The sequence below is a fragment of the Caenorhabditis briggsae genome (assembly GCF_000004555.2).
Source record: "Caenorhabditis briggsae complete genome, chrX, whole genome shotgun sequence".
NCBI classification, from domain to species: domain Eukaryota; kingdom Metazoa; phylum Nematoda; class Chromadorea; order Rhabditida; family Rhabditidae; genus Caenorhabditis; species Caenorhabditis briggsae.
The window spans coordinates 2,610,582-2,625,892 of record NC_013491.2 but is presented as its reverse complement, the minus strand read 5'-3'; the positions used below and the strand labels follow the sequence as shown (position 1 = coordinate 2,625,892).

General features: G+C 34.8%; 1 protein-coding gene across 1 annotated transcript in view; it reads right to left on the bottom strand.

Annotated features, from left to right (window-relative positions):
• Positions 1-1,584, bottom strand: part of CBG15996 — a gene marked incomplete at both ends in the record, with an annotated part of 3,099 nt that extends 1,515 nt beyond the window's left edge. The window contains one exon of the mRNA XM_002643337.2: positions 1,150-1,584. Within this exon, the coding sequence (XP_002643383.2) occupies positions 1,150-1,584 (435 nt within the window). The remainder of the gene's footprint in view (positions 1-1,149) is intronic.
• Positions 1,585-15,311: the final 13,727 nt, after the last annotated feature.

Genomic DNA, 15,311 nt, shown 5'->3' with positions numbered 1-15,311 from the left:
ACGCCGTTTTTGGGGAATTTCGGATTTTTTTGAATTTTTTCGCAATAATATTCGGAAAATAGATAACTTTTAACACATTTTAATGCAATAAAAATTTTTGGTCGGAGTCCCCCTTTAATCTTTTTTTCTCCATTTTTCAGCTACAGGTGCGATCAATAAGATGTACAAAAACGTGTTTTCCGGTTGTTTTTGAATATTCTAACCATTTTTGAATATTCTGACCATACAGATTCTGGAGCTCGGCTGTCAAGTTTCCGATCACTTAAAAAAAACTGGAGGTTATTAAACAGACCTAGTTTGAAAATTTTGCATTTACAGAATTTTTCAAAAGTTTCTGGTTTTCAGTTATTTGCCGATTTCTAAAGGACACTTGGCTTTTTTCACGTTTTCAGTACAACAACAGGTGTCCTTCAAAAATCGGCAAAGAACTGAAAAACTAGAAACTTTCACAAAATTCAGTGAATGCAAATTTTTCAATTTAGGCCTGTTTTATAATTTCCAAAATTTTCAAAGTGATTGAAACTTGACAGCCGAGTTCCAGACTAATGAAAATTTTCAAAATGCTCTAAAGTCATCCAATTTTTAAAAGTGGTATAACGTTTTTTTGTATATTAATGGCCAACGCACTCTGTAGTTTTCTGTATTGTTATCCATTTTTCAGCTCTGTGAGATTCAAAACAAAATTTTGAAACATCAAATTTCAAAATTTTCTCGCCATATTCTCATTCTTTTCGAAATGTTATAACCGTGTACCTCGTCTGAAGTGGTTTCCCGGCATGTCTGTTCCCGGGATAATTGGAAGAGAACTTTGAAGTTTTGATCAAATGGCAAGAATGGCAAACTAGATGAACTATTTGAGCGAAAAGTCATTCATTTGGATATTAATGAAGATGAAATAGAACTTTATTCTTTTTCTTTTTCCTTCTTCTCATCTTCTTTTTTTCGCGATCACTGACAGCTGATCGTTGAAAGAGAGCAACACAATGATGATGGAAAACGGGACGACACGCTTTGGTGCTCCCTGACAACCCCGAAATGAAGTTTTCTATTTTACATATGTATAACTTCTGGACACAATACACAAAAAAACTAACGTGGGAGCGTTTAGATTAGTTCTCGGTAGCCTACGTGACTTTCTAGGTAGCCTACCTGAAGGAGAACACTGGCGTAGAGAAAGTACTCCTGAAGAAAACGAAGGAAGTGACAGGCGAAGCTTGGTAGAAGCCATCCACGATCAATCAGGACTAGTATAGCATCCGGGGAGCAGAATATGAGATTTCCAAGGTCAGCGATCGCCAGATTGAGGAGGAATTGGTTCACAGAAGAGCTCATTAGCTTACGATCCATGATTATTACAAAAATTATGAAGACATTGCCAATAACTCCAGAGCAGATGATGATCATGAAGACAAGGCCAAACACGATGAAGTACAGTTTTGGGTGGCATGAGAAACAGGATGGTTCGGAAGCCAAGACGCTCATAACGGTGGTGGTTTGCTCGATGAGGTTGGTGATGTTTCCAGAGTTCAGAACTTCTACAGACTTCTCTATGACACTTGTCATGTTGGCAGGATCCGCGATCATGGTCTCCAAAGTTGACTTCGCTTGACTATGGCACTATAAAGATGTTAGAATTCATTAGAAGAAGGAAGTACAAGTACTTCGGAACACAATGAAGAAGAAAAATCAAATGCGTGAAAAGGAAAAAAAAAGAAAAAAGATTGAGTTATTTTAACCACCCAGAAACATTGTTTAAGAATATACGAAAAGAAGAAGTCCTGCAAAAAAGGAACGTTTGCCCTTTTTAAAAATGTTCATAGGGTTTCCCTATAATTAGATATTTGGATAACAGCAGCAGAATTAAAAAATAAGGAAAAAAACTAGGATTTTATCCGATTTCCACACTACTAACAATAACACTTTTTCCTTCACTAAGAATAATAGGAGACGACCAAAAGTGGGCGGAGCCTTGAATGGAGAGCAAGGCGTTTTGTGCATTCGGAAAAAAAAACGAAGCGGTTACGCGCGGGGCTAGGCAAAAGCGAAAAAAAGAAACGTGCATCAGGAATTGGGCGGGAGCAGCACGAAATGAATAAGAATTTCGGAAATTTGCTTGGCCGATCATCTTGATGAGTGTTCCGAAAAAAGTTTAGCAAGAAGAAGAGAGAAGAAGAGAGAGTGATGAGTAGCTGGTTGAACTAAAAACAGAAATGAAATAGGGTTGTGGTGGTGGTCCAGATTGGAAAAAGAAGGGATCTTTTTAGGGGTTTCAGTATCCTTTGTCACAGAAACTCATCTCTTTTAAGTGTTTTTCCAGAGAGAAATGTTTTTCGGACGACTCTAAGTGACCACAAATTTCTGAATTTCTGAATTTCTGAATTTCTGAATTTCTGAATTTCTGAATTTCTGAATTTCTGAATTTCTGAATTTCTGAATTTCTGAATTTCTGAATTTCTGAATTTCTGAATTTCTGAATTTCTGAATTTCTGAATTTTTGAATTTTTGAATTTCTGAATTTCTGAATTTCTGAATTTCTGAATTTCTGAATTTCTGAATTTCTGAATTTCTGAATTTCTGAATTTCTGAATTTCTGAATTTCTGAATTTCTGAATTTCTGAATTTCTGAATTTCTGAATTTCTGAATTTCTGAATTTCTGAATTTCTGAATTTCTGAATTTCTGAATTTCTGAATTTCTGAATTTCTGAATTTCTGAATTTCTGAATTTCTGAATTTCTGAAAATTGTGTTTCTGTGAAACTTGATATTGTAAGAACCAAGATATTGTAGGAACTTCAAAAATTCGTAAATTTTTTTAAACAAAAAATCTAAAAATAATTGAAAACAATTTTGCAAGCAAATAAAAAGTTTTGGACGACTTCTACAGTACAGACTTCTACAGTTTTCTACAGTAAGACCAACAAAGCAAGAATCAAAAAATATTATTTCATTACCTAAACTGATGATCTTTGAACACCTTCAAAAATGGATTTTGTGAATAATATTTTGAAGAAATCGTGATTTTTCTAGAATCAAAATTTTTTTAAATATTTAAAAATAGTTTTTGCAAAACCAAAAAAGATTTTAGGAAACCCTTCACTAGTTTTTAAAGCAGATATGCTAGAATAATTTTTTCAACTCATGAAAAACAAATTGCTGAACTTTTTTTCTCGTCTTTTGAACGAAACTTATCAAATTTCGAGAAGAGTAAAAGTTATACTAGAAAAATCACTTCCAGCTATTTTCTAGTGACATCTCTGAAACTTGATATAGTGATAAATAAGAGAAAATAACGTCTTTCGTTTTCTCTCTACGCCAAAATTAATCTTTACAAGTTACTATGAACGTCATCGGTGCGATAATATGGAATGCGTGATGAAAAGGAACTTTTCTTTCCTGATTTTTTCTCCTTCTAGCTCTGATGAAATGAAATCACGAACTTTTTTTTTCTTGCTATCTGCTCTTTTGAGCTGTTTTCGCCTCCCCGAGGATAGGGGAAAGACATGTGTTTTGCTTTATCAGAAACAAAAAAAAAAGTGTGAACAAGTTTACGAGTCTACTGAGACTTCCACTGGAACTTTTGCACGTCGTTCTCGATTTTAAACGATTTGAGCGGAGAGTGAAAATTTAAAAATTTTGAAAACTGTTAGTCTCAAGTGGGTAAAACTATTATTCTATGACGCATTTCTAAAGACCAGTGTTCTTTTTCCAGAGTGCTTCTTCTCTTTTTCTGCAAATTGAGAAGATATCCAATTGAAGCGCATCCTAATAAATAAAAGATACACCCTGTTTGTTTTTTCGTCGTTGTTGTCCTATCCTACTGTGAGAAATTTGGGTGAGGAGGTAGACTAAATAGGTTTTCCCCCTTTTTTCGAGCAGATATCTCCCAAGTAGTGCACTAGCGTCGGCTCCAGAAACTTGTGTTGTACAAAAAACCCATCCGTTGGGAATTCAGTTGCGTGAAATCATTATTCAACCTTTTTGTAGACTCTTTGGACTAAAGAATGATAGAGGAAAAAGGTTTAGGATGTTTTTTGGAGAGCTTTTCTTAAAATTGGGTGATGCAAAGAACGGAAGAAGGCTAGGAGAATAGGAGGTCTGGAAAATTTTTAATCTTTTGAATCTAGTTCTCATGTAACTGTCAATAAACATAAATGAGCACAAAGAGTTCCGAGAAGATTAGAAAGATCCTCTGAAAGGTCATAAACTGTCTGGGGGAATGAAGAGGCTCAAAATTGCCAAGACATTTATAGTTCTGGGATCAGAATATTCAGCTTTTTAGGTTATTCGAGAATTTGTTTAACTCGTTTCAGAGGAAATAAATTTCTTTTACTCGTTTCAGGAAAGATGGGAACTTTGAAACTCTAAGAAAGTAGTTCAGAATTTTTCGATTTGAAACAAAATTAGAGCTTCATTTTTGTAATTCAATCCCATTTCAGAGCTAATTTTGGAATTTCGAATTTTTTGGTTTTAAACGACATGTTTCCGGGATTCATCAGAAAATTTGTTTGTCAATAACAAAATGAAGCCATAATCTTGTTTAGTACACTCTGGTATTTTCAGAAAAATCGAAAAATTCTGTAAACGTTTTCAGGACTTCAACGATGGCAATCTTACTGTATACCGTTACCAGGCCTGTGCGGCAACAAAATTTTTTCGGCAATTTGGCAACTCGACAATTTGCCAAATACTTTTCGGCAAATTGCTTGAAAAATTGCCGAAAAAAAATGTCGGCAATTTCGGCAACTTTCGGCAATTTTCGGCAACAAAAGTTTTGTGTCTTTTTTTTAGTAAAATCGATACGTAACTCACCTGAAAATGCTTTTATCAGGCTCAGAACTACAGAAAATGTGTTTCATAAGTTCCTTAAAAAAGTAATTACAAAAATTGGCAACTCAAGACCACATTTTTCATGCAAACTATTTCTCTTTAGCAATAAAGAGGGTATTCCAATGGTTGAAAATATTTGTTCCGATTGTGAGTTTTGATAATAGTGCGCTCAACTTGTTAGGCAACTCACGACACACGTTCCCTAGAGATTTGAGACAGATTGGATAATTTTTTTTGATGAGTTGTGACTCATGATATCTATTTTTCTCTTATGCTCACAAATTTAAAGCCCATTTTTAGATCCGAAGCAAGTATTTTTGATGATTATTAGGACACATTTCCTCTAAAATTCACTCTGAGCTTCCTCTAAAATTCACTCAACGGCAAATCGGCAACAAAAATTCGGCAATTTCGGCAATCGGCAATTTGTTGCCGCACAGGCCTGACCGTGACGCCAAAAATCCTAAGTCTTCTAGAAATCAAATATTCCTACTTTCAGAAATTGAGCTCTCTAAATTAAACTACCACAAACCATTTCTCGGGAAGCAAACATTCCTATTAAAATTTCTAAACTTTGATTTCCTGGAATTTCTCTGACGAATCCAGAAAAACAAGGAAACTCTCTTGATTGTCCGAGCGGACTCTTGATTGTCCGAGCTTTTTCAAAACAAAGACATCCTTCCGCTGTTTTCAGCTTCTTTCCAGTCGCTCCCCGCCCCAGTTTCCGGCTCCCCGGCGCGTCATAATTATCGCGTGTGTCCTGAGGGGATCCATGGCCTGTCACAAAAACGTGGACCTCTCAAAAGTATGATTGAAAATGGAGCTTGGTGAGGGTTAGGAGACCAAAGAGATGTGAACAGCGAATAAGTATCTACTGAAGGTAACAAAATTTAAAAAAAAACGACTCTCTGTTTTTTTTCGCGGGTTTCCCATGTGTGTTAGTATTCAAAAAAATTTCAAAAATTGTTAAAAAACCAGACCATTTTCTCGGGGATTACTGATTGAAAATTTTGTGAGTCTTTGCCAATTCCGGAAAGAAAGGATTGAAGGAATTTTTCCTTTGAGAAAATGTGAAAATTTCCAAAAACAAACCAGATTTATTTTTGATATTTTCAGTTTGTTTTCTGTAGTTTGATATAGGCTTCAGGCTATAATAAGATGTTGGAGAAATGAAGGATTTTGAGATTTTCAAAAATAAAACTTGAAGGTCACTTAGAGGTTCCTAGAACAATTATTATTTTCTCACGCTTGTTGTTTTTTGATGACGACAAGTGTCTAAATATTCTCCATCGTATATTTTTATGTTCATAGAACAAAAAAGTCTGGCGAAAAATCTAGATTTCATTGTATCGATGACCAGGAACACAATCTAATGTCAAAAAAGAGGGATAATGATGAATAGAATAAGAAAAAGATGTTCTAATTTAGGCGTTGTTATTTATTTTGGAGATGATGGTGTTCAATCTTGGGTGACTGGTCGTTCCGGAAACGAAAATGAAAATGTCTAGAAAAAAAAAAACTAAATGAAAAATTTCAAGTTTGTGGTTTCTGAGTAAGAGCTAACAATAAAATATTGAGAGTTACGTTCAAAAAGATAAAAACGTGATATTTGTTGATTTTTGGCCATTTTAAGCACTTTCAGAAGTTCAGTGCTCGGCTGGCAAGTTCAAGATCATTTTTGAAATTTCGGGGAATGTAAAACAGACATAGATTGAACACTTTGCATTCGCAAAATTTTTTGAAAATCCCTAGTTTTTCAGCTATTCGCCAATTTCTGAAGGACACCTGTTTTTTAGTACAAAAACAGCCCAAGAAAAGTGTCTTTCAGAACACGGAAATTATCTGAAAAAGTAGGAATTTCTAAAAACTTCTGAAAATGCAAAATATTCAATCTAGGATAGTAAACTTGACAGCCGAGCTACGGATTTCTGAAAATAACATAATTGCAAGATAACTTGTCCCTAAAACGAGATATTAAGACAGTTTTGGTACCAAATGATAGATCTCGACAGGGCTCATCATGTCTATATCATTTGAGACAAATTCCAGCCCGATGACATTTTGAAAAATGTGTTTGAATGACAAAAAAATGTTTTTTGTCGAATTGACCGAAAATATCATTCAATACCAGATTGCGGCATGTGATGGGACCGGAATTCGTTTTGGGTAATATAAGCATGGTGGGCCCTGTCGAGACCTATCATTTGGTATCTAAACTGTCCGAATAGCTCGTTCTAGGGACAAGTTATCAGCCGGCCCGTTTGCTTTTAGAACCAGTCCCCACTTTTTGTACCTACTTGGTCTGTTTTTTCTTCCTCAATTTCTTCTTTTTATACTTATTTGCCTTCTTTAAAATGTATGAGTTGGTTCATCCAAAAGTGGGGACTGGTGGTAATAGTCAAAATGGTCAAACATCAACGAAAAATCAAATTTTTGTATATACTTTGACCGGCACTGTATATGATTTTAGAAGGAAGCAAAAGCAACCAAAGCCAAAAAAATAATCAAGAAAACATACGCCAGAATATTCGTCTTTTTTAGTATTCGCATTTTTTTTCATAAAGTATTCCCCCTCCGCGTCGTGTTGCCAAAAAAAGACGGAATCTCGGAAGAAAGCGGATATGATGAGAAGGCGAAGGCTGTGCCCCCTTGTATCCCCCGAAAAAAACTAAATTAATGTTTCAAAGTGTGAACATGCAAGAAGATGTACAAAAAAAAAGAGAGAAGAGAAGAAAATGAGATCACATCTTCTTTTAGTATTTCAAAGTTAAGGGATCTGGAAATTCGAAACTTTCTGCTTTTGTCGAAATTCAATTTTCAATCACACTTGAACTAAAACACAAAAGAGGAGTACAATATCACCTACAGTAATCACAAAAAAAAACTTGCGACCGGAAGTTTTTTGAAGATCTAAATTGTAGACAGCTCAAAAAAACAATCTTCTCATCCCATTGTTGCCGGCCACCACTTATAAAATCTCCAGAATTTATTATTGTATTTTGAATGAACCGACTCATACATTTTAAAGAAGGCAAATAAGTATAAAAAGAAGAAATTGAGGAAGAAAAAACAGACCAAGTAGGTACAAAAAGTGGGGACTGATTCTAAAAATGCAAATTAAAAATTACGAATATTGAATGAATATTCATTTAAAAGGAACATTTCTTCATTAGTCATAATTACCATTTTCATGATGTGAGTAATCCAGAAAAAAAAGGTTCCGTGTTACAGATGCAAAAAAGTAGACTAAAGTTTCTTGCGCCCGAGATAAGTGGTCTTATCCTCCGAAAGAATCTTCTAGAAGCCAACATTATGTTCCAGAAGGTCAATTAGCATCGTCAGGAAGATGTTTGTGTCCCGGATAGAACCGAGAATCAGGGCCCTTGTTAAGTCTATCTTCTAGAGTTTTGCACGTTTTTGCCCTTACTGAAAATATTTGGAGAAAAAATTTCGGAGGGATGTTCTTTTGGCGGCAGATTGAACAAAAGTGGAACATGGAAAAATAATGATTTGGAGGAATAGTTTTCGACTGCCTAGTCTGTTTCGAAACTGATATACTTGAGAATTTGGAAAACTTCCAGAGTGGGTGGAAAGTTGCCAGACTTCTTCCTAGAATATTCTAGACTTCGAGGTGGCAACTTTTTGAAAATCGAGTTTTTGGAAGAAAACATTAAAGTAGTCGTTGCACCTTGTTTTGAGAAAATAACAAAAGTACACATTTTCGAGTGAAGAATTCCTTCAAGATAGATTTAGGCGTTATTCTATTTAAAATAGTCAATTTCAAAGTTTTACAAAAGTAGTTCAAATTTTTTTTTGATTTGTTAGGAAACTTCGGAGTATATTGAACAATAATAGAACTTTATTTTTGTAATAGACAACTTCTTTGTACAGATCCTAGAAAACAAGATGAACAGGTCTAAATTGTAACGACTTTCATTTCATTGCTAATTTTGCATTTTTGATACAAATACGGGAACACTCTGATAGAAGGCTTGTCTATACTTGCACTTTGAGCTCAATTATCTTAATTTCTATGAGAGATATCAAAATTATGTCACCGAATAAAATGTTGGTGATATGACGATGAATTTACTTATTAGTTGACAAAACGTTGTTATCTTTCATAAAATTCAAGATAATTGGGCTTAAAGTGGGAGTATAGAGCGATTTTCTTTGCATTTGAGTGTTCACGATAGCATATCTCATCAGGATGAAAATGGCTGAAAAGTTGTCAATTACAAAAATGAAGTTCTATTTTTTTTTCCAGTACACTCTGGAATTTTTAGGCAATTTCAAATATTATGTACCACTTTTTCAGGACATCAAAATTGATATTCTTTTTCAGAAAAATAACTAAACACATTTTTGTTCAGCGCTGTACTCAAAAACGCTAAAAGCTTGAAAACGTAGGTATAAGTATAACTTTTCAAAATATATCCAACTTGTACAAATCAGATTCAAGCAGAAAGACAAAAAAACGGTGTTCTAACTGCAATTCAACTAAATAACCTATATGAAACCCATCTAACCCAAAGTTTCTCCATTCGTGTAGATGCACACGGAAAAAAACATCTGAATCAGGGAGTTCCTCATTCTTTCAGCGTCCGGAACAGAAATAAACAATCGAATTTCGGAACCAAAACCAAAAACACTTCATTCAAGAAAAGAGGAGAGGAAAACGAAGAAAGTAGATAGTGAATGAGCTCGTTCATCTAAAGGGGCGCGACTAATTTCCTCAATCATGCTCTAAGAATGGGAATAAAACCCGTTGGTCCGAAGCTTATTTTTGAGTTTATTGTGCCAAAAAAAAAGGAGTATCCATTCTTGTAAAAAAGTTCAAAAGAATGACAAAGAAGAGAAAAGGAACGCACATCAATCACACGGTTTTAGAAAGCGACAAAGGTCATTGTAGGGCTTAGAAAAATATTCCAAAATGAATTGTCGGGAGTTTTTCTCGGTAACTTGGAAATGGGCGGAGCCTAGTACAGAAGTTGTTTTTGTGAGCCGCGCTTAGCCACGTGAGCTTCTGAGCTTCAATGTTGGATTTGAATAAATTAATCAAGGACAAGAGAAGTGTATAGGGTCAGCAAAGAGAAAGCGCCACAATGTTTTTGGGGCCCAAAAACACACTAATAGTACTTTTCGGCTGTTTTTCTTGATTCATTTTGTTGAGATTTTGTTGAGATTTCTTTCACACGTGATATTTTGGATTTTGAGTCATCACAAACAATTTTGCTTAACCAAAAAAACGTATAGACAAAATAACGAAAGATGGGCAGCAGCACAAACTTTTTTGCACTTTTCTAAAAGGATCACTATACATTCTATTTCTGACAATTTTAAAAAAATGCCTACGACTCAGTTTTTTGTATCTAGAATCGAGGTTCTAGATTACTCACACCCACAGGAACAACACAATCATCACAATTCATAAAATATGAAATGACGACTGACTTAACAGCGGTCCAGAGAGAAATTCTGAGAGAATCAACTCAAAATATCCTTTAAAAAGTTTTTCCCGGAAAACCAGACAGGACTTAATTGAAAAATTACTCCAAAAACACCAACGCAAATCAAACTCAAAGAAACATATAAAAAATTAATATCGCCCTTTCCGACTAGCCAGACATTTAATAATGAGGTATCATACACACAGACTACCAAATGTGCGTTATCCGGTTTTAGGTAATTCAACACCCCCAAACAATTTTCGTTTTCGGAGAAGATGGAAAGAGCAAAAAAAAAGCGGGGAAGTAGAAATGACAAATTTGTGGGGCCCTCAAATTCTTGGGTCCTCAAAATTGGAACGCTTCAGACAAGCAACAAGATACTTGAGAATGAGTTTGTGATTGAATTAGGAAGGATGAAAAGGAGGTGGAAAAATATACCCACGAGCTTATTCAGGGTTCACTGAAAACACCGATTTTTTGAGACGTTTTTCATCCACTTCTGGAACGTCATGTTTTTTTTGAGGTGTTGTCAGGGAAGGAAAACATGGAAAAAATTCAAAAAGCAGAGAAAATGCTGAAAAAAACCAATGGGAAATGTCAAATTGAGCTGACGGCGAGAATCTGTTTCCGATGTTCTCAAAGCTTTCAAATTATAGAAAGAAATGTTGATAAACTTTCAAGATATTTGAATAATGCTACACCTACAGTACCTGCCAAGAATTCATCGGTTCAAGTGGAAATAAGCCACATTAGGTGTTTAGAAATATAAGAGATTTGGTCGGATGAGCCTGAAAAATTTCACCTCTATTGTACTAAAACAGATCTTCAGTTTTGTAGTTGATAACTTTTTTGTACAACCTCATCCGCCTGAGCTAGACCGCGTAAAGCCCACTAAAGGCCGAAAAATCTAAAAATTAACCCAGTCAAGAATTGTCAAGAGTCCAGAGCCGTGACATTTGCACGCCATTTAACTCATTCTGATCAATTTTCACAATAAAGTGGTCAACTACAAATTTCAAGCTAAATTTCCGATATGTAGACCTGAAGACTTTTAGATTCAACCTTCAAAATCTATCATATTTTTTAGAGATTTTGAATTGAACTAAAAATTGAACTAATGGGACTAAAAATAGGTAGAAGAATTGATAAAAAGGGTTCGACCAAATTTGTTGATCCTCGATAATCAGCAAAAATTGCTAGATACATGTTCTACATGTGCTAGATACTACTACGCGCTCATTCTACCATAATCCATCTGAGTTTTTCAAGAAGACGTTTCTCAATTTTTAATTTAGGAGAATTGTGTGGGTGTCTTTTTAATTTCCAATTTCTTACGTATTCATAGCCATGGACATCCTGAAAATGCGAATTGAAGAATGAGGATTCCTAAAAAGGGTCTTTAAGGTTTTTAAGAGTTATTAAAAAGGCCTTGAACCGAAAAAAAAACACACGGAAAGAAAAATAATGATATAAGGGCACCTTCAGTTACCGTATACCCTTGAATCCTGAGCAGGACTTGAGTATTTATGTCTAAAACACCTGATGATGGGAGGAAACGCGCTGTCACACATGACCGAGTGGCAATACTAACGGAAAAAATAAATCAGATCAAGAAAAAAAATAAAAAAGTCTGGAAAAAACACACGAAGAAAAAAAAAGAACGCTGCCCACCAGTGGCGAATGAATTTCCGGAGCACATTTACACTTTTTTTTCAAGACATGCTATAGGGAAATGCAATTATGTAGGGAAGAGAAAGAGGCTCACATCATTTTTGATTGAGCATTCTATCCGGATGGGTCCAGAAAGTCTGAAAACTTTTTGTTAAGTGAATACATGCATTAGAGGAAATAGAGAGAAGTTGTGTTGTATTTATAATCATTTCTGAAGCTAAGGTTGGTAAAAATAAACTTTCTATTTCTATTTTTCTATTTTAAGTTCATTCAAATTCTTTTTTTGGATTTGTACCTCCTAATGACCACAAAACATACTTATGAAGTGGGAAATTTTTCCCACGCCCTCCGTGTTGAAGTCAACGTCAGATTTGGATGAACTTTGAAAGGAGGGTAAATGAAGTGACAACATAGAATTGGGGGTAGTTAGTAAAAATGTAACATCTAGGTTTTTTTTTTGAAATCCGGGAAATTCAAATTTCGGAATGAATAAGAAAAAACTAATCAAGCGTCTAGGACTCGAAACGTGGGAATTTTCAGTCAGTTCTTTGAGATTCTGATACCAAACGTACCAGTTCTTGTCTGGAAAAAAGTAAAAGGTTTGATCCGCGGTCCAAAATTCAAGGATTCAGCTCAGGAATACCAATTCTCAGGCCCAAAAAATTGTGGAAAAGGAAAAAAATTTGGAAAGTTTTGTTGACAGATGCACACACACAAAAATATATTTACGCGTGAGTGATACACTGGTCCTTGATTCCTCACACACAATGAAAATGGAATGTCAGTTTTTTTTATTATTCGCAACATGGTCAGAAAGAATTTATATTGAAATTCAAATTGGGCTGGACTACAGTAATACACAGTGGTGGCCATAAAGCAAAAAAGTGTTTTTCAGTTCATTTTGACCATTTTCAGGAGTCTAGACCTCGGCTGTCGAATGTCCGATTACTTTGGAAATGCTGAAAGTTATAAAACATGCCTAGATTGAAAACGTAGTTTTTATAGAATTTTTGACCATTCCTAGTTTTTCAGTTATTTGCCGATTTTTTAAGAACACCCCTTTTTCCCTGTTTTTGTACTGAAACCGGTAAAAAAGCAGGTATCTTTCAAAAACCGGCTAATAACTGAATAACTAGAATTTTTCAAAAAATCCTGTGAATGCGAAGTTTTCAATCTAGGTCTGTTACCTCCAACATTTTCAAACTGATCGGACACTTGGCAGCTGTATATTCAGATTCAAGCTGCTAGAATTCTATTCAGTATTTATTTTAAATAAGAAAACATAGATTTTTTGGCTTGTGAGAAATTCCTAATTTGATTAGAGCTAGAAAATATTTTTGAGAAAAAGAACATAAACAAAAATGTTCTTTCTCAAAAAATTGAACTTCAAAAATAAAAGAAATAAGTTGTCTATGCCTAAATGTCAAGAGTCGAAAAGGGAGAATACTAATTGAAGTACATAGATTTTTGATGTCCTTCTCTTTTTTCTCCTGTCTGTCTTTGTCCCAAAACGTTCATTTACTTCCTAATGAAAGCTGTTGTACTAAAAATGTGAATAACATAAATAAGCAAAAAAGAACATCAAGAAGGAAATTCCGCAAAAAAGGGTTAGTGCAAAAAGCAAATGTGTCAGTTAAGTTCGCCAAAGTCTTTGCTTCTTCAGATAATTGCCTTCTTGACGGGTAGGGCTCCTCGGACCTAGGCGATGCGAAAAAAGAAAAACGAGGAGCAAGGAAAAGAAAAAAAAAGAACGGGCAATTGGCATACTGTCATTAACAGGGGCTCGGCGAGTGACATTTGAATGAAAAATTCGAGCGAAATTGCTCGTCTTTTTTTTTGCTGTTTTTTAGACTTTAGCCTCACATTGAACTTTTTGCTAGTGCATCAAGGGCACGAGGTTCTTTTTTTCATTAGGAGCAAGTTGACAGTTGGAACTTAGTTCTTGTCATCTTGCAAAATTTTTCTGGAACATGAAAAGGAGAAAATACAGAAAAAGAATATATTGGTTTTTATATCAGCAAATGCAATTCCATGAACTTAACTTGAAAATATGTGTATTCTCAGTAATACAATAGCCCTTTCAAAAAATCCCAGACACGATAACAGGAAGCACCGATCTACCAACTAAAAATAATGTTGACTCCGACCATCTCGCCATATTTTGTACTTTTATTCGAATCGACCCATGTAAACAAGCCCCATGCAAACGTTTCTGAGAAAAATAGAATAGTAACTCCTAATTTTTCGAAAAATTCCAAGAACCATTATACAATAACATAGACACATCCGTTCCATGGAAGGACCAGATGAATGGAAAAAGTGCTCAATATGATAAATATTTATGGAAATTTGATGCATCTGTCTATCGCACTTCCACTGCATCTCTATTTTTTTTTCGGTTTGATCTTGAATGTTTGAAAATAAATGAAAAAATGGTGAGAGGAAATTAGGAAGGGCAATCTGTGGAACTGATTTATAAGAAAAAAAAGAACTTTGTAGGTTGCTAGTAGACTAAAAATCCAGGTTATAACTGGGAAAACAGGGAAAAGAGCTAAAGAAAAAAGGTGATGATTTTTATGAGGTTGCGATTTTTCATCACTCCAGCGGGCCAGCTGTTATAGGTCTTTAGTGAAATCATTTTAAAAAAAACCATTTAGAAAAATCAGTGAACAGAGAAACAGATGAATAAACTACGAGCCATAAAACCTACAAAGAAACAGCAATAAAATTGGAATAAGGGGATTAATAAGCAAAATCAATGGTGGTTATTACATAAATCACACCGGAAACTGGATAGCGGAGCCTCGTAGCAAGACGGTTGGGACTTTGGGAAAGTGTTGTGGCAGATAATGTGCTCCTGGCAAGTCAATGCGGACAGTCAATGAGGATACCGCCAATACTAATGAGTACATGACCATTTCCGAAACTACTTTTATAAAAATTCTAATTGTGTGAATTTGAATCAAAAACAAGCGGGTCGGATTTCGGTATTCAGAAAGTTCCTAGAATTCTGACCGAAATTTTTTTGAATGGATGAGGTTACGGTAATTGTTAGAATTTCTTTGAAATGTTGTTTGTTTGTTGTTGTTACTTTGCTTTTTTGCTTCTTCTGAGGTTTGTCCTAAGTCAAAAAATTGTGTATTCGAAAAATAATGATTTCGATATTTTGAATTAACCCGAACATCCGAAAAACCAAACAATTTGAAAATCCAAAGTTTTCAAAATCTTTATTCCGTACTCCTTTGGCCTGAAATACATTTTCTGAACCCAACAATTAAATCTGGATTTTGAACTGCTCAATAATTCTGAATCCAGAATTGTGTCTCTCATTTCTAGATTCCTTCAAATAGCAATAATTTCAGA